Source organism: Hippichthys cyanospilos, chromosome 16 (assembly GCF_059441005.1).
Source record: "Hippichthys cyanospilos isolate Australia breed blue-spotted pipefish chromosome 16, RoL_Hcya_1.0, whole genome shotgun sequence".
NCBI classification, from domain to species: Eukaryota; Metazoa; Chordata; class Actinopteri; order Syngnathiformes; family Syngnathidae; genus Hippichthys; species Hippichthys cyanospilos.
This window is the reverse complement of record NC_142384.1, coordinates 1,197,501-1,210,890: the sequence shown is the minus strand read 5'-3', so window position 1 is coordinate 1,210,890 and position 13,390 is coordinate 1,197,501. Positions and strand designations below refer to the sequence as shown.

At 40.8% G+C, this 13,390-nt stretch overlaps 1 protein-coding gene across 4 annotated transcripts in view; it reads left to right on the top strand.

Moving 5' to 3' along the window:
- Nucleotides 1–6,636: 6,636 nt before the first annotated feature.
- Nucleotides 6,637–13,390, top strand: part of cog1 (component of oligomeric golgi complex 1) — a 142,283-nt gene continuing 135,529 nt past the window's right edge. For 3 of the 4 annotated variants that reach the window (XM_088436464.1, XM_088436465.1, XM_088436467.1), the window contains exon 1: nucleotides 6,637–7,018. In XM_088436464.1, the coding sequence (XP_088292590.1) occupies nucleotides 6,713–7,018 (306 nt within the window). In that variant the 5' untranslated portion in view covers nucleotides 6,637–6,712. The remainder of the gene's footprint in view (nucleotides 7,019–13,390) is intronic. The other variant, XM_088436466.1, reaches the window with a different exon arrangement.

The window sequence follows — 13,390 nt, the reverse complement described above, 5'->3', positions numbered from 1 at the left end:
AAAAGGTCCTGGAGACCATAATTCCTGAAGACCAGGTAGTGGGAGCCTTGCAATTGAAACTGGAGCACCAAGTTTAGGAGGCCGCTGATCGCTTCAGGAATCACCCTGAAAGTCCAGAAGGCAAATTGTTTGTGGCGCCTGAACTCCATCCGGCCGTCCTCCAGTGTGCACATGATAGCAAGCTGGCCTGTCACCCGGGCATTGGCCATACCACTCACGGAACCGGGTGTAACCCTACTATTGTCTAGCCTGAACTATTACTACTAACTGACCTATCACAAGATCGTTTATGCAATGACCGTGAGACGTCGTGCGCACGTCTTTTTAAACATGGCTGCGCCCGGCATTCCCTAGTGAGTAGGGTGCGGGACGGACCATAGCAAACGCAGGTTTTATTTAATTTGGATTTAAATCCACGATGATCGTTTCAAACACCATTGGTAACTGTTGTGCTGCCATCATTGCAGATGTTTTCCACCTTTCCCACAAGTACCTGTGTATGCCATAAGCTGTCGCAAAAGAGGGACTGGTGAGTCAACATGCTGTCACTATTGTGCTAATGCTAAAGCTACGAGCTTCATCAACCGGGAAGCCGGTGGGGACCTTAGTTTACCCATTCTCATATATTGTCTGTCCTATGTATCCAATGCTTGAATATTTAACATGTTGTACTCCTATGCAGTGACAAACTTTGTGACCACTGCTATTTGAAAACCTCATGATTTATTTTGATTGTACATGTATGATGATGATAATGATTTGTCAAAGTGATATTATGAAATACTTTTCTATATGGTGATTTGCGTGTAATATTAGATTATTATGTTACATATTGCTGGTCCTGTTTTATACAGGCTAGGTTCCTGTTGATGGCGAGCTAAACCCAAGAGCTAACGTACCAGAGTGCATTCACCTGCCGGTGTGGTAGGAAGGCTGCACCCAATGACACACACACACACCTATGCCGGTTCACAGTCACACACCATATGGACATTGTGGACTACATACTATACTGTTTCTAGACTCACTGAATGAAGGAGCCTATACACTACCGACTTTGTGCACATTGTATATATATTGTATATATTTCATTGTATTGTTTTGTTTTCACTGTACTGTTATGTCCCAGACTAGGGGCCTAGGACACAACATGGGTAATGGGCCCCGCCTTCCCTAACTCCCAAGCAGCCAGCCGACGAACCAGGTGTTTGAAAACAAAGAATATGTTTATTTACATGACAAAAAAGGTTACTGAAAGATAGGAGCAATTAACTCAGAGTGAACCAAGGCAAAACAACAAACAAAACAATCTGTCTTTGCAACAACTAAACTAACCGAACAAAAAAAAAAAAAACCCAAAGACAATAGGCTTACCTTCCTAGCTTCAAAAACAGGAGGAAAGAAAACGTACAACAAAAACGGCGGTTCACCCCTACTGCTCGGTTTCCATAACTATCAGTACAAATGCGTGGCTGGTTGGGAGCGAAGGAGGACGAGAGAGTTGTCTGCCATCTCGGCTCAATATATAGCAGGTGTGCGACCTGCCAATCAGCAGCAGCCAATCATGGGCCTTCCTGGAGCCGACCAATCCTTGCACTGCTGGGGCACACCTACAAAAAAGATGCCAGGAAACACAGGGGAAAAAGAGACAAAGAAGGCCGGTACCGGAGAGCAAGAACCCACCCATAACAGTACATAATAACACATCTCTGAACTATATGCAATTCTCTTTCATCATTGAGCACCTCACTTTCCTCCTAGCCGCATCAAGATCTTATTATTCAAAATACCAAAATCATTATTCCTTTTGCAGCATAACAAGTGCTTCACAGTCAAAGGTTCGGGTGGCCGAGGTGGCGCAAAGACATAAGTGACTACGTTTCGGCCTGTCAGGTTTGCTCGCGGGTCAAGTCATCCACTCAACGCCCCACAGGACTGCTGAATCCACTTCCCATCCTTCATCGGCTCTGATCACACATAGCCTTGGACTTTGTGACAGGTCTCCCAGTCTCTCGAGGAAAGTCAGCGATACTCACCATCGTGGACAGATTCCCCAAGATGGGCCACTTCATTGCCCTAGCCAAGCTGCCGCCGGCCCTGGAGACGGCGACACTCATTATTGACCATGTGTTTCGGCTTCACGGTATCCCCACAGACACAGTGTCTGACAAAGGACCACAGTTCATCTCCCAGGTTTGGAGGGTATTTGGGCATGCGATGGGCACCTCTGTTAGTCTCTTCTCAGGCTACCACCCACAATTCAATGATCAAACAGGACACACTAACCAAGCTCTGGAGGCAGCCTTGCGGTGCGTATGCCACCAGCATCCCTCATCATGGGCCACGCATCTGACATGGGTGGAGTATGTGCACAACTCCCAGGTTTCCTCGGCTACAGGCAAGTCTCCATTCCATATTGTGTTTGACTAGCCTCCTCCTGTTTTTCCATCCCAGGAGAGGAAGGTCTCAGTACCCTCAGTTCAGGCACATCTGAAAAGAGCACACAAAGTATGGCAGGATGCTCGAGCGGTGTTGGCCCGGATGGAGCAATGCAACCGACATTTGGATGACCTACGCAGATCAGTGGCTCCCATCTACCAGCCAGGACAGGAGGCCCGGCTCTCCACTCTAGACCTCCATCCAGCCGGCTCTTCAAAGAAACATGATCCCAAATTCATCGGAGGATTCATAGGATAGGAAATTCATAGGAGAACTGGGATATAACATGTGTGTGCTCCCCGTCCATACTCTCACCACCAGAAAAGGCCTGTGAAACTAAAAGTATTGAACAAAAACAGCAGCTTTTATTGTCTTCAGAGGGAGAGCAAACAAACAAAATAATAAACAAAAGATCTTCTAAATCCCTAACTAGCTAGCCAAACAAAATGGAAACGAATGACGATTGGCTCAACTATCTACCTAACGCAAAAACAGGAGAAAAAGGATTAAACCTCCTACTACTGCTCTATCTACAGATTCTTTACAAACACAACTAACAAACACACCGAACAAACACAGCGAACAACACTAATTCACCCTATTCCTAACAGTCCATGACGTGGCGTTTTCTGGCAGTGGGATGACTGGAGAGAGAGAGTTTGGTCCGTGGGCTGTTTAAATAGGGCGGCAATCAGGAGAGCCAGCCAATGGGAGGACACCACCTGCACACAATTGAAACACTCCAACCAAAAGGCACACACACACACGCACACACAAACCAATAAGAGAACACAGCAGAACACATACAAAAACCACATATGACCCGCGGGTCATAACAGATGGCGATCCGGTTTACATTGTGAAGACTATTCTGGACTTCAGGGGGAGGGGGGTTGCAGTACCTGACTGACTGGGAAGGCTACGGAAGATCGCGCATGGGTCCCCCACTCCTATATCCTGGATCTGTACCTCATTCGAGTGTTCCATTCGTCCCATCCCAAACAGCCTGGTAGTCTGCCTGGAACGTTCCTTGAGGGGGGGGGGGTCAAATTCTGTGTCCCTAATATCGTGTCCTGCCTTCAGATTAGGGGGCGGAGCCACCGGACGCACATCTGCAGCCCATTGTCATCAGTGGACTATTTTGGTGCGGCCAACGCACAAGGACGTTGCCAGATTATTGCCTTGTGCACATCCAATCCCTATGCCTGTTCCGAGTTCCTTGCTTCGTAGTATCTCTGCTTTACAGCATATGTATTTTAGTTGCTACTTTGCCTGCTCTTGTTCTGCGATCTTTTTTATTTATTCACTGTGTATATAAATATACATATATATTTATATACACAGTGAATAAATAAAAAAGATAAATAACAGTAGCCTACACCCAATGGCTTTAAAAAATGAATACAGTCAATGTCAAGAGCACTACAAAAACCTTCAAGAGGTGGGCCCGAGATTTATACAGTACAGTAGGGTTTTTCTCCCCACTTTTTAAAAACTTTACAATGAAAAGTAGCTAGGTAGAACTAATTAACATAAATTTTGTAACGAAACAGATTTGCAATTACATTTAATTAAAACCCAAATAAAGTGAATACGAAGAAGGACAAAATACAAATACAAAATACAGTATAACGTAGGATAAACGGTTCATCAAATAACTGTATGTTTGAAAGGAAGCGTGTCAAATTATGTCAACGTGTTTTGCAACAGTCATTTGACGAATCATCTGACGAACCTCAGCAACGATTGAAGAAGAAGAAGAAGATTTTTATTTTTTATTAATCAACATAACAGTATATCGGAAAAGGGGCAAGACCAGATCAAGTGAAACACATCTTCGGGGCAGTCTTCACAGAAAGAACAGTTTACATCTATATCCTTATTAATCTTTGCAAAAAGACTTTATTGGGGTAAACTCTATGAATTATTTTAAAAGTTACTTCCTTTACTTTATTAGTTAGCATATATCTAGCAGGTAGATTCCAAATTTTCTTCCAATCAAGGTTAGCTACAAAGCAGTTCCAATAGGCTACCACATATGGAATGGATACAACATCTTTTTGAAATAATGAACATATATTCCGGTTAGTGTTACGAGTTGACGCGAAGCAAATTTGTCCTATTTCAGGTCTGGTTGGATCGATTGGCAAAGTGGGTAACACCATAGGTAGGTATCCTGCAGCACTTCTAAATAACATATATACTCCATTGGGAATTGAACTTACAATAATATTAAATTCACTAAATAGAAATCGTGATATTATAATTCAAGGTAAATTCTCGATATGACATCATTGAACCATCTGGGTTAAACAATAGCCAAACCAACAGTATGTCATGAATGATCGAAAGCAGGGTAAAATAAGGACTTGTTTTAATATGTGATATCTTTGTTGTTCCATATGTAGTATTTATGTGGAGAAAAGTTGTGTTTGTATATCAACTAGAAAAAGTGCAATTTCTGAAGAAATTGCGTGTGAAGGTGAAACCGTTGAAGGTTTCGGAGTTGAAAAGTAGTGATGGCAATTCACACTGTGAAACCTTTATATAAAAAGAATGAAGCATGTTTGAACATGAATCTATGAAGAACTACGAATAATACAGTTAAAAAAATGAAAAAAGTTGAACTGTGGAATGAAAAGTAAGATGAAATGAAAGTAAGAACAGTTTGAAAAGGCTAAATACTTTAAATGTGAATAGTATAAAAAAACGTAAATTGTAGGAAAACGATGAATAGTTGAACCTTGAAAAATACAAAAGCACTTCACGTGAATATGTGGAATGATATGAAGTTTGAACGGCATGAATTGGATGAACTGGGAAGGAGTTGAAAGCAAAAGAAAATACGGAATTAACTGAAAAAAAAAAACACTGAATGTGCGGAAAGACGCAGCCTGGGATTGAACCCACGAACATGAAGTGCGAATGCGGTACACAAATCCCATGAGCCACTGGGACATAGGAAATGCGGAAACCGTTAAAGTTTAAAAATAAAGTACGAAGACCACCCCATTCACTTAACATTAGGCCATTTTTACGGTACAAAAACTTAAATTGTAGGAAAACGATGAAAAGTTGAAACTTGAAAAATAGACCCGCACTAAACATGAATATGTGGAATGATATGAAGTTTGAACGGCATGAATTGGATGAACTGGGAAAAAGTTGAAACGAGCCTAAAAAACGGTCGGAATAAAAAAAATAAAAATAATAATGATAAAGGTGGAGAAAAACATAAGTGTGAAGGTTTCACCTTCACACAATGACCAGGAAAGAAGCATCTGTTTATGGAAGTGGGACAGTTTTGAGGGGATTTTTTCAACGTTGTAAAGAAGAAGAAGAAGAAGAAGAAGAAGAAGAAGAAGAAGAAGAAGAAGAAGAAGGAGAAGAAGAAGAACAAGAACAAGAAGAAGAACAAGAACAAGAACAAGAACAAGAACAACAACAACAACAAGAACAAGAAGAAACTTTGATTTGATAATTGACAAGACCAGGAAAAAATTAGAGCAGTGGCTTCAGAGAGATTTGTCGTTGACAGGGAGAATTTTGTTAACCAAAGCTGAAGGAATTTCCCGTCTTACCTATGCAGCTCTCGCTCTCTTGATGTTAACCTAAAGATTTGCAAAGATATTGACAAAATGCTATTTAACTTTATATGGAGAAACAAAACCCACTGCATTAAAAAAATCTGTAATAATGAATTCCTATGATAAAGGTGGCCTTAACTGTTTGGATTTCTCTACTTTGAACAATACTTTCAAGATTAAGTGGCTTAAACAGTTTATTCAAAATCCAACATCGCTATGGAATTTTATACCCAACTTTATTTTTTCTAAAATAGGTGGTCTAAAATTCGTTTTACTCTGTAATTACAACGTTGAAAAAATCCCCTCAAAACTGTCCCACTTCCATAAACAGATGCTTCTTTCCTGGTCATTAATATACAAACACAACTTTTCTCCACATAAATACTACATATGGAACAACAAATATATCACATATAAAACAAGTCTGCCTGGTTCAGCCATGACATAAAAAAAAGAAGAAGAAGAAGAAGAGGAAGAAGAAGAAGAAGAAGAAGAGGAAGAAGAAGAAGAAGAAGAAGAAGAAGAAGAAGAAGAAGAAGAAGAAGAAGAAGAAGAAGAAGACGAAGAAGAAGAAGAAGAAGAAGAAGAAAAGAGTCACGTAGAAGCCGGAAGTGAGTTTATCCAAGGTTCATAGTACGGCGATACAACAACGTCACAGTAACTGTAGAAATTGTTTTTGAGGAGCAATGACTGCCGAATCGGCATCGTCTCTCCGGATATCGGAAATCAATGATCCAGTGATTTTGTTCGAACGGTACACCACCGAAGAGATCCGTGGCATAGAGCGGAAAGTTTGCGGGGAGATCGAGTTGAAGAAGGAGGAACTGAGGCAGATGGTGGGAGAGCGTTACCGAGACCTGATTGACGCAGCCGACACCATCGGAGAGATGCGGCAGAGCTCGGCAAGTGTAGTCCACTTCATCCAGGACATGCATCACTATTGTCACCGACTGAAACAAGACAAAGGCTGGCGCAACTGCCACACTCCAAAGGTGAATCAGTTATTAGGGCCCGAGCAGTGACCACTGCGAGGTCCCTATTGTTCCTCCCCAGATTATTATTAGGGCCCGAGCAGCTACCGCTGCGAGAGCCCTCTTGTTTTTCTCTGGAGCTGCGAGAGCCCTCTTGTTTTTCTCCAGATTATTAGGGCCCGAGCAGCTACCGCTGCAAGAGCCCTCTTGTTTTTCTCCGGATTATTATTAGGGCCCGAGCAGCTACCGCTGCGAGAGCCCTCTTGTTTTTCTCCGGATTATTAGGGCCCGAGCAGCTACCGCTGCGAGAGCCCTCTTGTTTTTCTCCAGATTATTATTCTTATTATTATTATTATTAGGGCCCGAGCAGCTACCGCTGCGAGAGCCCTCTTGTTTTTCTCCAGATTATTATTATTATTAGGGCCCGAGCAGCTACCGCTGCGAGAGCCCTCTTGTTTTTCTCCAGATTATTATTAGGGCCCGAGCAGCTACCGCTGCGAGAGCCCTCTTGTTTTTCTCCAGATTATTATTCTTATTATTATTATTATTTACTGTGCAGCGCTTTTCCATTTTTGAGGGCCTAAACATGCACGAAAAGTCACCAAAATTTGCACATTTGTCGGGCCCGGTGAAAAATTGGATATTTTTGTGTTTCCCAAAACAATGCAAAAAAAATGACTCTGCAGCGCCACCTAAGGTCGAAAAAGTGCACCTGGTCCCGGCCCGTTTGACCTAGAGCTACAAAAATTTTTAGGCATATGTAGGACCTAGAGACCTACAAAAAAGTCAGCGCGAGCCATGTGCTCAGATGTACAGAAAAAGAGTTATGATTTTTTGAATGTGCATTTTTAGCCCATTTTTGCACGTTTGCAGGTCCCAAACTGCTCATTGTTTCTCCTAAACGCTTTACTCAATCGCCTTCAAATTTGCTGTGGTCCATATTCACACATAGGGGCACAAGTGGGCAAAGTTTGGTGCAGATCCGCTGACATATATGATAGGGGCGTGGCTTCAAATTATGTGTTCAATTTTTCCTTCGCCAAGAGTGACAAAAACCTTAATAACTTTGATGTACTAGCTTAAAAAAATCTAGAACTTCATAGACACATGGAAACGTATGTCTTTAACACCTTTAAAAAAAGTTTTTTTAAATACCTACTAGCGCCGCCTAGTGGTTGATTAAAATGTCATTTTTTACACTTTCATGTATTGTTCTCAGTCTGTTTGAGTAAAACAAATGAAAATTGGTCAGAATATCATTAAGACATGGAATATTAAGGTTTTAAAATTTTACGACTTTTCGATAATGGGCGTAGTCTGCACGCCACCTCAAAGTCAGATGACTCGCCAAAACGAAAAAAGTGGCTGTAATTGGCCCCAAAATGGCCTTATGAGTGGAAAATAGCCTCTCACTCCCGGCCCGTTTGACCTAGAGCTCCAAAAATTTGTAGCCTTATGTAGGACCTCGAGCCCTACAAAAAAGTCAGCGCGAGCCCTATGCTCAGATGTACAGAAAGAGAGTTATGAATTTTTGAATGTGCACCTTTAGCCCGTTTTTGCTCATTTGCAGGTCCCGAACTGCTCCTTTTTTCTCCCAAACGCTTGACCCGATCGACTTCAAATTTGCTGTGATGTTTTATCTGACTGGCAGGCACAATTGTTCAAATTTTTGTGATGATCCGCCATCAAATATGTTGGGGGCGGGGCTTTATATTATGCCTTTGATGATTACTTTGCCACATGTGAAACAAACCTTTATAACTCAGCTTTACAAGCTTAGAAAAATCTGAAACTTCACAGACACATGGAGACTCAAGCCCTTAACACAAGTGTTTAAAAAAATATTCAATTGCTTATAAGGCCATCTAGTGGCAAACAAAAATGTCAGTCTGATGTCTCGCCAAAACGAACAAAGTTGCTGTGTTTGGTCCCAGATGGTCTTATCTTTTCTAAACTTCATATATTTGATGGGTTTCCAATGCGGAATACACCTAACAACGTATTTTTTGTTATAGTGCGAGCGCCACCTAGTGGCAGCCAAAAATAGAGCATTTTTTAAACGTTTTTATGTGTTTAGCTGAGCCCTTTGATGTAATATCGCTGAAATTAGGTCTGAAAAGCCTCTAGACAGCCCTGCTGACCTCCACCAAATTTTACGAAGTTTCTATAATGGGCGTGGCCTCTACGACCATTTTCATTCCGAAGCTTTATCTGTCCAGTAAAAGTTGCTCTAATTTGACCCAGATGATCTGATCTTCTCACAATTTCACACATTGGATGAAAATATTCTCCTGAACATATCGACAAAAATATATTCCAGTTTAAAGCTAGCGCCACCTAGTGGCTGCAAAAAATGTCATTAGTCGAAAGATTACAGTCAATCCTGTTTGGTTTGACCTACAGCTATGAAACTTTGGAGGCAAATGAAGGACTGCAAGACCTACAAAAAAGTCAATAGAAGTGATGTGCTAGGATGTACAGAAAAATTGTTATGAATTTTTTTACTGTGCAGTTTTGTCCCATTGTTAGACATTAGCTGGTCTCAAACTAGTGCCTTTTTCTCTTAAACGATTCACCCCATTACCTTCAACTTTGGCATGAATCATTATCCAACTGAGGGGCACACATAGTCCTAATATCGTGAAGATCTCTTGACATAAAAGATGGGGGCGGAGCTTCAAATTATGTTTAATACTTCCTTCGCCAAGAGTGACAAAAATGTTAATAACTCAGCTATGACAGCTTCAAACCATCTGAAACTTTCCTGGGACTTTAAAAGTCATGCAATAATACAGCTATGTGATAAACTTTCAAATCATTTACAGCGCCACCCAGTGGCGGACAAAAATCTCATTTTTTATACTTTTATGTACTGTGAAATGCCTGTTTGACTAAATGAACTAAAAAATGGTCAGAAAAGCTATGACACATTGGAACATTAAGGTTCTCAACTTTTATGACTTTTCATTAAAGGGCGTGGCCTCTATGCAAACTCAAAGTCTGATGTCTCCCCAAAACGGTGAAAGTTGCTGTAATTGGACCTAGATGATCTGATGTTTGCAAAACTTCATATATGGGATGGGAGTCCAATGTGAAACACACCTACAAGCCTATTTTTTATCATAGTACGAGCGCCACCTAGTGGCAGCAAAAAATATAGCAAATCCTTAATGTTTTTATGTACTCTGCTGAGCCCCTTGAAGTGATATCCCTTAAATGTTTTCTGAAAAGCCAGTGGCCATGCCTTATGCCCTCCACAAATCAGTACGATGTTTCGACAGTGGGTGTGGCCTATATGGCATTGAAAGTCACAAAATTGGAACAATAAAAGCTGCAGTAACTCACCCACATTGTCCCACCTTGTCTAAATTTTACATATTTGGTAAGAGTCCTGCACTGAAGTCATCTACAACTACTATTTCATTGTTCATAGTCCTTGTTCATACCCCGACCTGTTAATACCCCAACGTGCACAGGTCTGCGAGGGCCCTTTATAGCTGCTTGCAGCTCTAGTTATTATTATTATTATTATTTACTGTGCAGCGCTTTTCCATTTTTGAGGGCCTAAACATGCACGAAAAGTCACCAAAATTTGCACATTTGTCGGGCCCGGTGAAAAATTGGATATTTTTGTGTTTCCCAAAACAATGCAAAATAAATGGCTCTGGAGCGCCACCTAAGGTCGAAAAAGTGCACCTGGTCCCGGCCCGTTTGACCTAGAGCTACGAAAATTTTTAGGCATATGTAGGACCTAGAGAGCTACAAAAAAGTCAGTGTGAGCCATGTGCTCAGATGTACAGAAAAAGAGTTATGAAGTTTTGAATGTGCATTTTTGGCCCATTTTTGCACGTTTGCAGGTCCCAAACTGCTCCTTGTTTCTCCTAAACGCTTTACTCAATCACCTTCAAATTTGCTGTGGTCCATATTCACACATAGGGGCACAACTGGGCAAAATTTGGTGCAGATCCGCTGACATATATGATAGGGGCGTGGCTTCAAATTATGTGTTCAATTTTTCCTTCGCCAAGAGTGACATAAACCTTAATAACTTTGATGTACTAGCTTAAAAAAATCTAAAACTTCATAGACACATGGAAACTTATGTCTTTAACACCTTTAAAAAAAGTTTTTTTAAATACTTACTAGCGCCGCCTAGTGGTTGATTAAAATGTCATTTTTTACACTTTCATGTATTGTGCTCAGTCTGTTTGAGTAAAACAAGTGAAAATTGGTCAGAATATAATTACGACATGGAATATTAGGTTTTTAAAATTTTATGACTTTTCGATAATGGGCGTGGTCTGCACGCCACTTCAAAGTCAGATGACTCGCCAAAACGAAAAAAGTGGCTGTAATTGGCCCCAAAATGGCCTTATGAGTGGAAATTAGCCTCTTACTCCCGGCCCATTTGACCTAGAGCTACAAAAATTTGTAGCCTTATGTAGGACCTCAAGCCCTACAAAAAAGTCAGCGTGAGCCATATGCTCAGATGTACAGAAAGAGAGTTATGAATTTTTGAATGTGCACCTTTAGCCTGTTTTTGCTCATTTGCAGGTCCCGAACTGCTTCTTTTTTCTCCCAAACGCTTGACCCGATCGACTTCAAATTTGCTGTGATGTTTTATCTGACTGTGAGGCACAATTGTTCAAATTTTCGTGACGATCCGCAATCAAATATGTTGGGGGCGGGGCTTCATATTATGCCTTTGATGATTACTTTGCCACATGTGAAACAAACCTTTATAACTCAGCTTTCCAAGCTTGGAAAAATCTGAAACTTCACAGACACATGAAGACTCAAGCCCTTAACACATGTGTTTAAAAAAATCTTAAATTGCTTATAAGGCCACCTAGTGGCAAACAAAAATGTCCATCTGATTTCTCGCGAAAACGAACAAATTTGCTCTATTTGGACCCAGATGGTCTTTTCTCTTCTAAACATTACATAATTGATGGATTTCCAATGCGGAATACACCTATCAACGTTGTTTTTCCTTTAGTGCGAGCGCCACCTAGTGGCAGCCAAAAATATAGCATTTTTTAAACGTTTTTATGTGTTTAGCTGAGCCCTTTGAAGTAATATCGCTGAAATTAAGTCTGACAAGCCTCTAGATAGCCTTGCTGACCTCCACCAAATTTTACCAAGTTTCGATAATGGGCGTGGCCTCTACGACCATTTTCATTCCGAAGCTTTATCTGTCCAGTAAAATTTGCTGTAATTTGACCCAGATGATCTGATCTTCTCACAATTTCACACATTGGATGAAAATATTCTCTTGAACATATCAACAAAAATAATTTCCAGTTTAAAGCTAGCGCCACCTAGTGGCTGCAAAAAATGTCATTAGTCGAAAGATTACAGTCAATCCTGTTTGGTTTGACCTACAGCTATGAAACTTTGTAGGCAAATGGACTGTAAGACCTACAAAAAAGTCAATAGAAGTGATGTACTAGGATGTACAGAAAAAATTTTATGAATTTTTTTAATGTGCAGTTTTGTCCCATTCTTAGACATTAGCTGGTCGCAAACTAGTGCCTTTTACTCTTAAAGGATTCACCCCATTACCTTCAACTTTGGCATGAATCATTATCCAACTGAGGGGCACACATAGTCCTAATATCGTGAAGATCTCTTGACATAAAAGATGGGGGCGGAGCTTCAAATTATGTTTAATACTTCCTTCGTCAAGAGTGACAAAAATCTTAATAACTCAGCTATGACAGCTTCAAACCATCTGAAACTTTCCTGGGACTTTAAAAGTCATGCAATAATACAGCTATGTGATAAGCTTTCAAATCATTTACAGCGCCACCCAGTGGCGGACAAAAATCTCATTTTTTATACTTTTATGTATTGTGAAATGCCTGTTTGACTAAATGAACTCAAAAATGGTCAGAAAAGCTATGACACATTGAAACCTTAAGGTTCTCAACTTTTATGACTTTTCAATAAAGAGCGTGGCCTCTATGCCAACTCAAAATCCGATGTCTCGCGAAAACGGTAAAAGTTGCTGTAATTGGACCTAGACGATCTGATATTTTTAAAACTTCGTATATGGGATGGGAGTCCAATGTGAAACACACCTACAAGCCTATTTTTTATCATAGTACGAGCGCCACCTAGTGGCAGCAAAAAACATAGCAAATCCTTAATGTTTTTATGTACTCTGCTGAGCCCCTTGAAGCGATATCCCTTAAATGTTTTCTGAAAAGCCAGTGGCCATGCCTTATGCCCTCCACAAATCAGTACGATGTTTCGACAGTGGGTGTGGCCTATATGGCATTGAAAGTCACAATATTGGAACAATAAAAGCTGCAGTAACTCCACCCACATTGTCCCGCCTTGTCTAAATTTTACATATTTGGTAAGAGTCCTGCACTGAAGTCATCTACA